This window comes from Oenanthe melanoleuca, chromosome 10 (genome assembly GCF_029582105.1).
Source record: "Oenanthe melanoleuca isolate GR-GAL-2019-014 chromosome 10, OMel1.0, whole genome shotgun sequence".
NCBI lineage: Eukaryota > Metazoa > Chordata > Aves > Passeriformes > Muscicapidae > Oenanthe > Oenanthe melanoleuca.
Window position 1 is genome coordinate 17,675,292 of NC_079344.1, and position 15,616 is coordinate 17,690,907.

At 57.6% G+C, this 15,616-nt stretch overlaps 1 protein-coding gene across 1 annotated transcript; it reads left to right on the forward strand.

Moving 5' to 3' along the window:
• The first annotated feature begins 4,531 nt into the window (after nucleotides 1-4,531).
• CSK (C-terminal Src kinase) lies at nucleotides 4,532-14,938 on the forward strand. The gene is made up of 13 exons (XM_056499792.1): nucleotides 4,532-4,816; nucleotides 8,811-8,887; nucleotides 9,013-9,126; nucleotides 9,890-10,002; nucleotides 10,509-10,728; nucleotides 10,920-11,013; nucleotides 11,093-11,158; nucleotides 11,289-11,388; nucleotides 11,501-11,591; nucleotides 12,720-12,793; nucleotides 12,885-13,080; nucleotides 13,833-13,919; nucleotides 14,014-14,938. Exons 2-13 carry the CDS (start codon nucleotides 8,873-8,875, stop codon nucleotides 14,194-14,196), a joined length of 1,353 nt encoding a protein of 450 aa, XP_056355767.1. The 5' UTR covers nucleotides 4,532-4,816; nucleotides 8,811-8,872; the 3' UTR covers nucleotides 14,197-14,938.
• Nucleotides 14,939-15,616: the final 678 nt, after the last annotated feature.

Genomic DNA, 15,616 nt, shown 5'->3' on the forward strand with positions numbered 1-15,616 from the left:
TTAGACTGTTTATCTTTAAGAGACCTTGTAGCCAGCTAGGTTCACCTCCATTCTGCTCACTTTTAGCTAGAAGTGTTGCAGAACTTTCTATACTTTAAATAAGATTTAATCAACAACCAAGCCCAAACACGAAAAAAATTGTCTCCTTCATGTTTTTAATCCTGACTCTGAGTGAGGACAGGAAAAACTACAGACAAGCCACGAATTAAGTGGTGCAGATACCACCTTTACAACTCCCTGCCTACATTTAGCACCTCTCCCTCTCTTGATGCCAATGGAACCTGGTCTGAACCCCTGCGTGCCCACTGCTCCTTGGGTCCAAAAAATCATAGAATGGAATCTGCAGAGCTGGAAGACACCCCAAGGATCATCAGTCCAGCCTTAGGAAGTCACAGCAGGCAAGAGGCTCCAGCTCCCCTATCTTTGCCTGCCCCTAATGACCTTCCTCAATTAAACCTTCCAATAACTCCCCGGGCAGCCTGTGAGCTCCACGGTTTCTGTACTGGGATCAGCCAAGTGATAAGCCAGGGAAGCTTTGATCATTCCATGCAAAAATTGCTTTCATGGTTGGTTTTAGAATGAGTCATGGGTCCAGTCGTGGCAGCAGGGCTGCAGCTGGGCTCCAGCTCCCCTTCCAAATGCTCACAGCACCCTCATTCCTGCAGGAAAAGCTCCAGGCAGACACAGATTTTCCACTCTGGCTGAGACAGGATCTCCTGGCTGGGAAGGTCAGTCCCTAGCCCCAAAATGGGCCAGAACAGCCACTTGTGACTGTCCTGGATGGAAGAGAGTTCCTCTAACACTCAGTGGCCCTCCTGATTAAAAGAGAGCCCTGCATTTCTAATTCCTGTCCTTTGGCTGTTTGTTATCAGGAGTCATCTCCCCATGGGGATTAATGCTTTTGCTGTTTGTCCCAAGAAAACCCCCCAACACCATCTTTCTCTTTGCATCTCCACGGGGGCAGAGTTGGGCTCTGAACTCCACACTGGTTTCTGACTTTTTGGGAAAAAAAAAATAAATCTCTGCTCAGCCTCCATGAGCAGGTGCTGGAGCTGGGAGGTGAGGAAGATGCTGGTCTCCAATCCATCCAGAGCGGAGCTGGATCCAAAGGAGGTGGGAATATTAAAGCTGGCACATGGCTGTGCTCCAGCTGGAGCCCTTTCTCCCCTGCCACCCTCCCCTCCCTCCTCCAAGGCAGCGTTTGGGCTGATCGATCGCCCCGAGCCATCGGAGGTACAAGGTACCCGTGAATCAGAGGGCACGGAGTTTGTCCCCAGGCTGGAAAGGGAACTGCAGAGATGCAGAGAGAGCTCCTCCCTGCAGAGCCCTGCCGGGGGAAAGCTGCAGGAATTCCCTCAGACCCGGCTGGACACCCACCCTGGCAGGATTTTCCATGGAGCACAAAGCCTCTGGGGCGGTGGATGCTCCTCAAACTCTGCCTTGGCTGCAGGATGGGTGTCCCCAGGGCTGGCTGTCCCCTGTCCTCCCACCTCGGAGGTGAAAAGCCAGCGTCCCCAGCCCGCTCCCCTCCAATTAAAAAAATTAAATTAAAAAAATTAAAACCATCCCGGGAACGAGGGCTGCCCGGGAGAGCTCTGAGATGAGGCTGCTCCCCACACCCGAGGGGTTTGGGGTTGTCTGGTGGGAGAGGCCCCCCCGAGAGGCAGAACTGGGATGGGGAGCAGGATCCCAATTCACCGAAGCGCTGCGGTCCCTTGGCGCTGGCACCCGGGACGTGACCGCCCTCCGGTGGCACCGGTGGCACCTGCGGCAGCTCCGCCAGCGCCGGTGGCACCCGGGAGCGCCGGTTCCACCCCTGACGGGACATTTCTTGCCGGGAGGAACATTTGGGGAGGGTGGGATCTGTCGGAGACCCATCCCGCTGCAGAGCATCCCGCATCCCCCGGAGCCCTGCGGGGACAGAACCGGCCAAACCCGGCTCTCCCCGGGCCTTTTCCAGCTGGAAGGGGAATTCTCCAGGCTGGAATGAGCTGGGAGCTGTTCCTCTGTTGTTCCCAGCCACCGCCTGCGAATCCTGCGCTGTCTCGTACATCCCAGGCAGGAATTTCCCTGCCCACCCTTCTCATCCCGCCCGCGCTGCCGGAATCCCTGGGAGCTCCCAGCCCCAGCCGAGCAGCCGGGGATGCGGGAAAGCTGCAGAGCCATAGGGAAGGAGATCTTCCATCCTTCACTCCGCGATTTCACCCTCAGCTTCTCCTCTGCTGCATTTTATTCCCCTTTTCTCTATTTTCTCTTTCCCTGCCGACTCCAGCTGAAGGGCCCCCTCTCCTGGTGCAAGGCGGGGAGATGTCCATCCCTGCCCGGCTGGCCGTGAATCCATCCTTCCCTTCCCTTCCCTTCCCTTCCCTTCCCTTCCCTTCCCTTCCCTTCCCTTCCCTTCCCTTCCCTTCCCTTCCCTTCCCTTCCCTTCCCTTCCCTTCCCTTCCCTTCCCTTCCCTTCCCTTCCCTTCCCTTCCCTTCCCTTCCCTTCCCTTCCCTTCCCTTCCCTTCCCTTCCCTTCCCTTCCCTTCCCTTCCCTTCCCTTCCCTTCCCTTCCCTTCCCTTCCCTTCCCTTCCCTTCCCTTCCCTTCCCTTCCCTTCCCTTCCCTTCCCTTCCCTTCCCTTCCCTTCCCTTCCCTTCCCTTCCCTTCCCTTCCCTTCCCTTCCCTTCCCTTCCCTTCCCTTCCCTTCCCTTCCCTTCCCTTCCCTGACACTTCCCTTCCCTTCCCTTCCCTTCCCTTCCCTTCCCTTCCCTTCCCTTCCCTTCCCTTCCCTTCCCTTCCCCCAATCACCTATTAATTAAATTTATTCCATATTATGATGTCATATCATGCCTTTATATTACATTATATGTTTTTATGCGATGTCATGCTATATATTATTAGTTATTTGAGCAAATTTATTGCATTATTGGTATTATTAATAACGACAATAATACAAATAATAACATTTTCTAGGGCCACAGAATCGGAGAATGGGCTGGTTGGAAGGGACCTTAAAGACACATTGTATTGTATTTTATTGTATTATATTATATTGTATTATATTTTTCATTGCCATTTGGCCATTTTATCGTTATTTAGTGTAGGCTTTGTAACGATTTTTATTGTTTTATTGGCATTTTAGCATAATTTCAGGGCTACTTTGCATCCATGTGAACACACTCCGGGCAGGAACCGGGGGCTGGGATCGGTCCCAGTCCCGGTGCTGCTCCTGGTGCGTGTCCTATTCCCGGTGCGTGTCCCATTCCCGGTGCGTGTCCAATTCCCGGTGCAAGTTTATTCCCGGCGCATGTCCCGTTCCCGGTGCGTGTCCCGTTCCCTGTGAGTGTCCCGTTCGACGGTGCGAGCCCCGCTGTCCCCGCTGTCCCCGCTGTCCCCGCTGTCCCCGCTGTCCCCGCTGTCTTGCTGTCCCGGCCGTTCCCGCTGCCCTTGCTGGCCCGGTTGCTCCCGCCGCTCCCGTTATCCCCGCCGTTCCCATTATCCCCACTATCCCCGTTATCCCCGCCGTTCCCACTGTCCCGGTTATCCCCGCTGTCCCTGCAGTTCCTGCCGTTTCGCTGTTCCCGCCGTTCCCCCTATCCCTGTTATCCGCGTTATCCCCACCGTCTCCATTACCCCCCCTGTCCCTGCTATCCCCGCTATCCCCCCTATCCTTGCTATTCCCACTGTCCCCACTGTCCCCACTATCCCCATTATCCCCACTGTCTCCCCCATCCCTGTTACCCCCTTTATCCCCGTTATCCCCGCTATCCCCGTTATGTTGCTGTCCCCACTATCCCCTTTATCCCCACTATCCCCATTACCCCCATTACCCCCGCTTTCCCCCCATCCCCGTTATCCCATCCCCTATCCCCCCTATCCCCGTTACCCCCATTACCCCCGCTATCCCCGCTATCCCCCCATCCCCATTATCCCATCTATCCCCCTATCCCCGTTACCCCCATTATCCCCGTTACCCCCATCCCCGTTACCCCATTACCCCCGCTATCCCCCCATCCCCATTACCCCCGCTATCCCGGTTATCCCCGTTACCCCCATTACCCCCGCTATCCCCGTTATCCCCGCTATCCCTCCATTCCCGGTATCCCCGTTATCCCCGCTATCCCCCCATCCCCGTTATCCCCATTACCCCCGCTATCCCCGTTATCCCCGCTATCCCTCCATTCCCGGTATCCCCATTATCCCCGCTATCCCCGTTATCCCCGTTACCCCCATTACCCCCGCTATCCCCCCATCCCCGTTACCCCCATTACCCCCACTATCCCCGCTATTCCCCCATCCCCATTATCCCCGCTATCCCTCCCATCCCCGTTACCCCCATTACCCCCGCTATCCCCGTTATCCCCGCTATCCCTCCATTCCCGCTATCCCCGTTATCCCCGCTATCCCTCCATTCCCGCTCTCCCCGTTATCCCACCCGCCGCTCCCGCCGCTCCCGCCGCGCCGCAGTACCGGCGGTGCCCTGCAGGTGGCGCCGCGCTCCTCCCGGTGCCCCCGCCCCGCCGCCGGCGCGGCGCGGTTGGCGCATGCGCGGTGCTCCCGGGGCTCTCCGGTTCCGGGCGCCGCTCCCTCGCTCCGTCCCTCCTTCCTCCCTCCCTCCCTCCCTCGCTCCGTCCCTCGGCCCCGCCGCCCCGGCGCCCCCTCACCGCGCTGGGCCCCGCCGCGCTCCTCCGCCGGCGGCGGCTCCGGCTTCCCCCGCCCCTTCCGCCCCCCCCGGTCCGTTCCGTTCCCCCCGCCGGCCCAGCCGAGCCCGGAGGCCCCGGCGGCGCCGCATGGAGCAGCCGGCGGCGGGCTGAGCCCGTGCCCGGAGGGAGGTGAGTGAGGCGCGGCGGGCGGACAATGGGCGGCCGGGGGGTGCGGGGTCCGGCCGCCTGACCCGCGGTGACCCCGGCACGGCCCCGGGACCCCCGGACCCCCGGACCCTTCCCCGTCCCGCAGCATCCCCGCTTTGCCAGCAGCAGCATCCCCGGCCCGCCGGGTACCGCATCCCCCCGCCGCCGCATCCCCATCCCGTACAAAGGCCCGCGGCAACGGGGGGGTCGGCGATGAGACCGCTGCACCCGAATTCCGAGTGACGGCTTGTTGGTTTGAATGTTTTAAAATTTTGGGGTTTTTCTTTTTATCTTTTTTTTTTAATTTTTTATTTTATTTTTTTTTTCGGGCAATAAGGCGGCGGCGGGTTATTTATAGCCGCGGCTGTTGCTCGTTGGTGTAGCGAGAGCGAAAGGGGTTGTGCTGTCGGGCGGAAAAAAAAAAAAAAAAGAAAAAAAAAGTCCCCCGAAAAAAATCAAAACGCGGGGCAAAAAGTCCCCAAGGGAAAAAAAAAAAAAAAAAATAAGGCAAGTGGGAGGTGTGAGGGCTGAGGAGGAGGATGGCACCTTCCTCCCGGGACAGGGGTTTGTTCCCAGTGGCCCCATCCTGGGGCAGGGAGTGTCCGGAGATGTCCCCGGAGGGATGCGGGAGGTTTTGGGAGCATCCCCAGCAGCCAGGCAGGGATGGAGCCGTGGGACAACCCCTGCAAAGCCAGGGAGTTCCGGGCTGCCTTCCCCCAGCTTCTCGGTTTTGAGTGTGCCAAAAAAACCCTTCTGTGCCCCCCCCCCACTCCACATCCTGTCCCTGTCCCCAGGTGACAGCACCTGGGAAGGGGGTGCTGAGGTGATTTCTGCTGGGAAATCGCCCTGGGGAGGTTTCTGTAGGATAAAGGAGGACCAGGAAAGCCTCTCTGCAATGGGAGCAGCTCCTCTCCAGGCCTCCACCTGTCCCCCGGGTGCCTCCAGCTCTCTGAGCAGCAGCATCTCCTCTTTCTCTTCTGAAAGAATTTAAAACTCCCTGAGAAGGAAGCAGCCTCCCCCTCCTTCCCCCCTTTTTTGCAGCCGGCGCTGGTTTGGGGGAGCAGCTCCGAAAGGCGGGCGGGTGAGATGAAGGAGGAACAGTTTTTTTTCGATTAGAGTAATCGTGGGTGTTCGTTGTAATAACAGCAGATAAGATCTTTTGGGGACAGGGAGGATGTTGCTTAGCTTGGGGTTGGTTTGGGATTTTTTTGTTGTTGTTGTTTTTTGAAGTTTAAAGGACTTCAGTGGGAGATGGGTGCACGGAAAGGGGTGGGTGGTGCCCACTCACCTGTTCCCACTGGGAATGAGGCTTCTCTGCCACCAGCAGCCACACTTGGCTGAGGCAGAGTCCTCCTGCCTGGCTGGGTTTGAAGCTGAAATGCAGCATCTTTCACCCCCCCATCCCACCGTGGTGCTGCTCCTCAGGCAGGATTGCTGTGGGGGTCCCAGATTCCTCTCCCAGCCCGCCCGTGGCTCTGGCACAGCTCGGTTTTGTTTTGACTGGTGACAGGAGCGGTGTGCCCGGCTCATTTCCCGGTGCCCTTTGGATTGTCAGAGGTGTTGGCTGGCCCTGCCCTGCCCTGCCGTGCCCTGGGCATTTCCCAGGAAATGTGTGGGGATGGATGAGATCCTTCCCTGAGGATGCTGCGCTGGGGAAAACAGGGAGGCGAGTTTTGGCAGAGGGTGGGCATCCCCAATTTGGGAATGGGGAGCTTGCAGAAGGAACAAACCCAGGAAACAGCCAAACCCAGCACTCTGCCCAATCAGCCAGGCAGCTCCCTGGCTAATTTCTGTAATTATTATTAATTTCTTTCATTCTCCTCGAGGAGAGAAGGGGCGATGCCCGTAGTTTCCCAGCACAGGATGCTGCTGTTCAGCATCTCCAGGTCCCTCTCCCAGCCCAGTGTCCCCAGGGATGCTCAGGGACAGGGCTGGCCTGGGTGACAGCAGCAGGAACCGCTGGCTGTCACATGGGCCCTTCGGGGGGCTGCTCTGTGGTTTCCTAATCCTCCTCCTCGGAAAGTCTCGGCTTTGAGGCAGAAATTAGGTAGTGATTGAAAAGAAAATGTGTCTCAGAGGATGAAGGCCTGAGTGGGGCTGAGGGGCAGCCCCTGGTGTTGTCAGCAGCTCCCTGTTGAAAACTGAAAGGGGAGTTTATTGTGTGTGATTATAACAATGCCACGGTCCGGTGCCATGAATATCCACGATCCGGGGAGATAAAAAAGCCTGGGCTGGCTGCAGCGTGTTCTTGGTGGGGTTTGCTCAGTTTCCTCTTTAGCAGGGAAAAAAAAAAAAAAAAAAATTCTCTTTATGAAGGCAGGCTATGAATTTTGTATCCTGGCTGCATTTATCAAATATGAATGCTGGTGACATCCGTGAGCTGAAAGCCCAAACGAGCAGCCCTTGGGACTGGGAGGATTCGGCTCCTGCACGGGGTGGGAAACGTGGGATGAACCTTTGGGCTTTCCAGGGTTTTCCAGCTCCCTGCTGCTGGGTTTTGAGGGTTCAGAAGTAAGGCCTGGCCGGTGGGAAGTGCTGACTCAGGGCTTTTGGGTAGCTCTCCTTGAGCAACACCCGGACTCAGCCTGTGCTCGGTGTCCCCACGGGATGGGGAACAGGGCTGAAAGCCCCAGCCATGGGAAAGTCCCTCCCTAAACCTCCTTCCACGCCTCAGCTGAATCCCTCCACACCCTGACACAGTGGAGGTTGTTCCCTGGTTTCCTGCTGCTGCGTTTCAGACTGGTCAGATCCAGATCCCTGACAGTGCCAGGTGTGAATCCAGAATTTAAGCAAAAAAAGTCAGCTTGGAACAGCAGGGAGTTGGAGCTGGGAATGTTCTGGGGGGCTGCCCTCCCCTGGATCCTGGCTCTCCTGGCAGTGTCCCCTTCAGGTTGAGTTTGGGTGCCACCTCCAGCTTTTCCTGGGCTGGCTGGGAAAGCAACCGAGCCAGCTGTGGTGATGGGAGCTCCTCAGGTCCCCAAATTCCATCCTTGGGGTGAACATCCCAGCCTGGATTTCTCCTCTCTGCTGCCGTGTGCCCAGCCTGGGGTGGCAGCGTGACGCCTTTTCCGGAGCGCTGGGGGCACGTGGTGGAAACAGGGCCGTGTTCTCACCACACTCTTCCTCCCCACAGCTCTGCCCCTTATCTCCTTCCTCCTCCCGTCCTCAGCCTTGCCCCCCGTTTCACTTCCTCCTTCCCAAAATACTCCCGGCGCTGCCGGCGGGGCGGGCGGTGTGACCCCGGGCAGGTGCTGAGTTCAGGAATGTTTGGGTGGCTCGCTCTGCCTGCGTCCCCCCGTGCCCCCCCAGCCCAGCACGACCCCGCTGCCCCAGCCCAAGAAAGCCTGGTTTGATTCTGGGGCCGTGACTTCATCCCTCGCCAGGGGCCGGAGCGGAGGGAATAAAGGCGGGTTTGTTCCCCTCCCACACACCCGTCCCAGAGCGCAGCACCCCCGGGCTCTGCGCCCCCCTGGGCTTCAGGAGCTGCACGTTCCAGAGCCCCAGGGGGTTTTAAGCCTGCAGGGAGTCGCTTTGGTTTGTTTCTTTTGGATCCCAGGCCTGGGAAGCTCTCAGGGCTGGATGTTTCCACGTGTGGGTCAGCAGGGAGAGTAGCTGTGGCTGTGCAGCCTGGGAGAGGAGTGGGCTGGGCCTCCTTGAAGCTCATCCCCGTTCCCTTCCCTTCTCTGGGCATTCCATGCCGTGCTGGACTTTTCCTTGGTGCACTCAAAAACTCCATTCTTAAGAAGTTGTGTCCATGTAAATGCCTTCTAATCTGGGTGAGCAGCTCTGTGCTGGTTCCACCCCTGACTGCAGGGCTAAGCAGACCCAGAGCTCCCACTTCCCCCTCAATTTGGGGAAATTTTGGAAGCAGGACCTGTTCTTGGCAGGAGGAGAGATGCTCAGCTGGCCTGAGAGCATCCTTGAGGGATGCTCACACCTCATTCCCTCTGTCTCAGCCACCCCTTCCCCCCCACAGGTCTCATGGTACCAAGTGACGTGTCCCCCCTGTGAGAGTCGCACCCCAGACCTGCGGAGAAGATGTCAGGGATGCAGGTGAGCAGGGATGGAGCCCAGGAGGGGTTTGGGGAGGCTTGCTTTGAGCAGCCCCCACGTGTGAGGGGTGGCAGGGTGGGGGCAGGCTGAGGCAGGGCTCTGATGGTGTCCCTGCTCCTGGCCAGGCCGTGTGGCCGTCCGGTACAGAATGTATCGCCAAGTACAACTTCCACGGTACCGCCGAGCAGGACCTGCCCTTCAGCAAAGGAGATGTCCTCACCATCGTCGCTGTCACCAAGGTCAGCTGGCCCCCGCTCTCAAAAACTGTTTTAGATTTTAGATTTTCCCCTCCCAATGGCACTCTATCATTTTTGAGACTGTGCCTGGTCTCAGGGGTGGTGTTTGGTGCCTCAGCATCCTGCGGGATGTAGGTGAAGGATGCTGAGAGAACTGCTGGAAGAAATCACTGCAAATCATCACTACAAAGCAGGGAATTTAACCCTCCCAACCCCTCCTGCTGCCACTGTGCCTCAGTTTCCACACACAGACGGGGTTGCTGCTGCCTCTGGGGCTGCTGGAGTTGGATTTGGGCCCGGAGCTGCTCATGCTGGATCCCTCTAAATGGGATTTTGGGGCTGTGTCCATCAGCAGCAGCATGGGCAGAGGGGACAGGCTGAGTGACACGTGCCAGTGGCGGCCCCTGGTCCTGCCAGTCCCGCTGGGCAGGAGTCAGGCCACCCCCAGCTCTTTAATTAATTCATGGCCTCGTTAATTAAGGTTTCTCCGAAATTCGAGCGCCTCCTGGGAGGTGGAGGAGGGATGGGAGAGGCAGCAGTTCTGGGCTCCACTCCACTCTGGGGGAGGAAAAGAGGGGCTGTGGGTTTGGGGGGCTCTGGGAGGGGGATCACAGCAATCACAGCATTGGGGTTTGGTGATCCCAGCATGACCCCCGTGCCCTGCTCATCCCATCCTTCCATAAGGGGGTACAGGGGTGCTTGGGGGGCCCCCAGAGGGCTCCTGGGGTGGCCACGGGCTGGTGGTGACATCCTGCTGTCCCCACAGGACCCCAACTGGTACAAGGCGAAGAACAAGGTGGGCAGGGAGGGCATCATTCCTGCTAACTACGTCCAGAAGAGGGAAGGGGTCAAAGCTGGCATCAAGCTCAGCCTCATGCCGTGAGTATCCAGGTGGCTTGGGCTGGAGTGTCCCCTGTGCCAGCAGAAGGGACACTCCTCACAGGGCACAGCGGGATCAGAGGGCAGAAGGGGCAGCAGTGTGGATTTGGGGTTGGGATTTGCTGCTGGGAAGAGCTCTGAGTGTTTTGGAGCTGCCTGCAGGGCACTCCTGAAGGTCACTGATGGTTGGGGTGTGTTTTAAATTGGGTTTTATTACCCAAGGTTGGGGCTGTAAAAGCTGCTGGAAGGAAAAGGGAAGGGATTCTGTACAGGAGGGGTGGGTTTGATGTTGCTGCTGCATCCCAGAGCTCCCAGTGACTCCCAGTCACTGCTGGGAGTGTGTGGAGGGGCTGCATCCCAGCTCGGGGCGGGAGGGGAGCAGGATGGAAGGAAGGGAGGAGCCGTGTCGCGGGGTGGGTGGGGACGGGACAAAAGCTGCTCCACATCCACGCACAGCCCCTGCGGGGCGCAGCCAGCCCTCAGCCCACCCTCCCTGTGCATGCCAGGTGGTTCCACGGGAAGATCACGCGGGAGCAGGCGGAGAGGCTGCTGTACCCCCCCGAGACGGGGCTGTTCCTGGTGCGGGAGAGCACCAACTACCCCGGGGACTACACGCTGTGCGTCAGCTGCGAGGGCAAGGTGGAGCACTACCGCATCATCTACTCCTCCAGCAAGCTCAGCATCGACGAGGAGGTCTACTTCGAGAACCTGATGCAGCTGGTGGAGGTGAGAGCCCGGCCGGCAGCTCCAGGGGCGCGCACGGGGAGGCGGGTCCGGAGCGTCGGGGATGCTGGGGATGGACAGAGGGACCGGCAGCGGGGACAGGGAGCCATCCGTGGCCTCGTGCTGCCACCTGGTGGGACCTCAGAGCCCGGCAGTGCCACCACAGTGTCACCCAGCGTGTCCCCTCCCCCCAGCATTACACCACGGACGCGGACGGGCTCTGCACCCGCCTCATCAAGCCCAAGCTGATGGAGGGCACGGTGGCAGCCCAGGACGAGTTCTCCCGCAGTGAGTGGCCGTGCCCCCCTCCCCTCCCTGCTGGGGACCCCCCCAGCACGCCCTCATTCCCCCTTTGTCCCCCCTGCAGGCGGCTGGGCCCTCAACATGAAGGACCTCAAGTTGCTACAGATCATTGGCAAAGGGGAATTCGGAGGTGAGCCCACTGTCCCCAGCCCGTGGTGGCCCTGAATGGGGGGAGGGGGGATCCCCTGGGGTGCTGGTGGGGCCCAAGGGGGCTGGGATGCTTCCCAGAGCCCCCTATGCCCGTCTCTCCTGGCCTGCAGACGTGATGCTGGGGGATTACCGGGGGAACAAAGTCGCCGTGAAGTGCATTAAGAACGACGCCACAGCGCAGGCCTTCCTGGCAGAGGCGTCCGTCATGACGTGAGTGTCACTGGGCACAGCTGCGGGGAGGGGACAGCTCTGTCCCTGTGGGCAGGGCTGGGGGTCCCTGGTACCCCCCAAACCCCGCCCTGAGCCCCCCTGTGCCGCGCAGGCAGCTCCGACACAGCAACCTGGTGCAGCTGCTGGGGGTGATTGTGGAGGAGAAGAGCGGCCTCTACATCGTCACCGAGTACATGGCCAAGGTGAGACCCCCCCGGCCACCTGCCCTGTCCCCTTGTCACCCCCACGCTGCTGGGGCCTCACCCTGGCACAGTGGTGGTGGGGGTGGCACGTCCCGTGTCCCATCGCTGGCTCCCAGCAGGGATTGGCATCCCCAGCTCTGCCCTGTGAGGGAGGGACATTGTCCTGGTGTCCTGCCCTCGTTAAGGGACAGCTCCCCTGGTCCTGTCCTGTCTTAAAGGGATGTCATTTCCAAATCCTGCCCCATGGGGAAGGGACATCATCCCCAGGTTCTTCCCCAGAAGGGAGGGACATCATCCCTGGGTCCTGCCCCACAAGGGAGGGACATCATCCCCTTGTTCTTCCCCACAAGGGAGGGACATCTGCCCTGGGTTCTGACCCATCTTAAAGGAATGTTATCCCTGGTTCCTGTCCCACAAGGGAGGGAGATCATCCCTGGTTCCTGTCCCACAAGGGAGGGACATCATCCCTGGTTCCTGTTGCATCTTAAAGGAACACCATCCCCTTATCCTGTCCCACAAGGGAGGGACATCTCCTCTGGTTCCTGTCCCATAAGGGAGGGACATCATCCGCTTATCCTGTCCCACAAGGGAGGGACATCATTCCTGGTTCCTGCCCCACAAGGGAGAGACATCTGCCTTGGGTCCTGCCCCATCTTAAAGGGATGTTATCCCCAGATCCTGCCCCATAAAGAAGGGACATCACCCCCTTATCCTGTCCCATAAGGGAGGGACATCACCCCCTTGTCCTTTCCCCACAAGGGAGGGACATCATCCCTGGTTCCTGTCTGATCTTAAAGGGACATCATCCCTGGTTCCTGCCCCACAAGGGAGGGACACCATCCCCTTATCCTCCCCCATAAGGGAGGAATATCACCCCGTCGTCCTTCCCCAGATGGGAGGGACATCATCCCTTATCCTGTCCCACAAGGGAGGGACACCATCCCTGGTTCCTGTCCCACAAGGGAGGGACACCATCCCCTTATCCTGCCCCACAAGGGAGGGACACCATCCCTGGTTCCTGTCCCACAAGGGAGGGACACCATCCCCTTATCCTCCCCCACAAGGGAGGGACATGCCCCCCTTGTCCTGCCCTGCTGACCCCATCTCTCTCTCCGTGCCTGTGTCCAGGGCAGCCTCGTGGACTACCTGCGGTCGCGCGGGCGGTCGGTGCTCGGGGCAGACTGTCTGCTCAAGTTCTCCTTGTGAGTAAGAACCATGCAATGCCATCCCCCGCCCCACCCACGCTTTGGGGCCACCCTGCTGACCCCCAGCGTGCTGCCCACCCCTTCCCAGAGATGTCTGTGAAGCCATGGAGTACCTGGAAGCCAACAACTTCGTGCACCGGGACCTGGCGGCGAGGAACGTGCTGGTCTCGGAGGACAACATCGCCAAGGTCAGCGATTTCGGGCTCACCAAGGAAGCCTCCTCCACACAGGACACCGGCAAGCTGCCCGTCAAGTGGACAGCACCAGAAGCACTTAGAGAAAAGGTGGGTGAGCAGAGGTGGGAGCTGCAGGAAGGGGGGAGCATTCTGAGTGTCTGACCCCAAAACCAGCTGCGCTGAGGGTGGGGAAGATCCCTCATGTCCTCTCCTGTCACATCCCGAGGTGTCTCCTTAGAGCTGAGATCACCTCTGGAGGACATGCAGGTGGTTTGGAACCAGCTCTTTCCAATGCCCGTCAATGAGAGACTGCAGGAGCTGTTCTCAGATGTTTTCATGGTTGTTTATTGTTCCTTATCTCAGGAATGCTTTGTCCAGTGAACAGCAGTTTGCTCGCCAGACGTCCAGGGCAGAATCTGCCTGGCAGAGGCAGGACTGATCTTTTATAGTCTAAATTACCTACTTGGTATTTACAAATGACCCCCAATACAATACAATCTTGTTACATGGTGCAGCTCTGTTCTCATCCAATCTAAGAGTGCCAGCGTGTCACCCAGCATGGATGACACGGAGAAGAAGGAGGAAGAGGTATCCACACCCCCAATTCTCCATGTTGGCCACGTGTCCCTTGTCACAGACATTCTAGAAATCTGCTAATTCTACATTCTAACAGTCTAATTTACACTCTATTTATTTTTGCGGCTTGCATTTCTTCACTCAATGTGGGTAAATTGTTCCAGCCCCTGAGACACCTGGGTCTCATTCGAGGGTCTTTGGGGACCCCACCAGGGGGGTCTTCAACCTTCCAGGGAAGCCAGAGGAATACTCTGGACTCCCACACCCTCCCTCCTTCCCTGCAGAAATTCTCCACCAAGTCGGACGTGTGGAGCTTCGGGATCCTCCTCTGGGAAATCTACTCCTTCGGGCGAGTGCCTTATCCGAGAATTGTAAGTGCTGAGCGCCCCTCGGGGCTGCATTTCGGGGGGAGCTGAGCCCCTGGCTTTGTGGGGAGCCCCTCCTGCCATCCCAAATCTCCCCCAGCCCCTGAAGGACGTGGTGCCCCGCGTGGAGAAGGGCTACAAGATGGACGCTCCGGACGGTTGTCCGGCCGTCGTCTACGAGGTGATGAAGAAGTGCTGGACCCTGGACCCCGGGCACCGGCCGTCCTTCCACCAGCTCCGTGAACAGCTAGTGCATATCAAAGAGAAGGAGCTCTACCTGTGAGGGGGGGCTCTGCCACCCCACAGCCGCAGGGGACCCACGCTGGGGGGGACCAGGGTGTGGGCAGCCCCCCTGCCCCGCCACGGCACCAGGAGGGAGCCCCGGGGGTGTTTCCCCCACCCCCCAATTCCCCCGGTTGCTTCCAAACTTCCAAATCTGTCAGTTTGTATTTTTATTTTCTAGGTTTGGGGTTTTTTTTGTTTTAATTTTTTTTTTTTATTATTTTTTGTGGGTGTTTTTTTTTGTTGTTGTTTTCTCAGTTTTGGGGGGTGTTTATTATTTTGGGGGTTTTTTTGTCGTCGTTTTTTTTTTATTATTTCAAGCAGGGCCCAGCTGAGCGTTGGGCGTTTTACTAAAGTACGAATCTTATTTTTTAATGTAATTAAAAGAAGAAAAAAAAAAAAAAAAAAAAAGGAAAAAAAACCAAGACAGAGAGAAGAAGGTTGTTAAAAGGAGAATAATAATAAATAAACCAATGAAATGGACACATGGAAAGGAAACCCCCAGCGACAGAAGTGATGGTTGACGGGGAGACGCTGGACTCGGCCGCGTCCCCGCCAGACGCTTTTTTTTTTTTTTTTTTTTTTTTTTTTTTTTTTGGGTTGTTTTGCTTTAAACTCGTTGCAATGTTTGCATGCTGTCTCCAGAGGCCTTTTTTTCCAGTCCTGTCCAGTGCTTTATTCTCATGTAATGCTACCGACTGTGAGATTAAAAAACTGTAATAAAAAACAACAAAAACATTCCATACGGACGCGGCACACCCCGCCTCGACCCCACTCTGTTCCCAGCGGTTCTGGGGGTCCCCTGACAGGGCAAAAAGTGGGGGTGGACCCCCCATCTCCTCCCCAAATAGCTGAGAGGAGCAGCATTGTGCCTGTGAGAACTGGTGAGGCTGTGACAGGGGTGAAGCTGCCAAAGCTCCACTTTAGTCCAGGCTTTGCTGTGTGATGCTCTGAGCAGGCAGAGTCCTGGTTTGAGGGATAGGTGTCTGCCAATAAAGGCAGCAGCTTCTCTTTGAGATGGAGAATGTAAACCCCCTCCCTCCAAATTATTATAATTTTGAAATTAAGAGGCTCTCAGGCAAAGACATGGGAATTAGGAATAACAGTTCTTTACTAGGAAAATTAAAATAGAAATGCAGTATTACACAGAACAATCCCAACCCCTGCCAGAGTCAGAATCCAAGCTGACACCCGTCAGTCAGTCAGGGTGTTGGCACAGTCCCATTCAATGGTGGCTGCATCCTCCTGCAGGGGCAGATGTGGTTCAGCTGGAGCAGTGCTCCTGGAGAAGGTGCAGTTTCCTCTGAAGCTCCAGGGATGATGTGGAAAGGTCTGGCTTTCCTCTGGAATCCAGTGCAAAGAAGGTGCCTTGGTGTCCAAAATCTCAGTTTTTCTCTGGGTAGGAAAGGCTTGGCTGCTGC

What these genes read in the sequence shown, in the direction of transcription:
- CSK (XM_056499792.1), top strand. An exon ending in ATCAAGCTCAGCCTCATGCC is followed by an intron (nt 10,003 to 10,508) that starts GTGAGTATCCAG and finishes TGTGCATGCCAG; the next exon opens with GTGGTTCCACGGGAAGATCA. An exon ending in TGTCTGCTCAAGTTCTCCTT is followed by an intron (nt 12,794 to 12,884) that starts GTGAGTAAGAAC and finishes ACCCCTTCCCAG; the next exon opens with AGATGTCTGTGAAGCCATGG.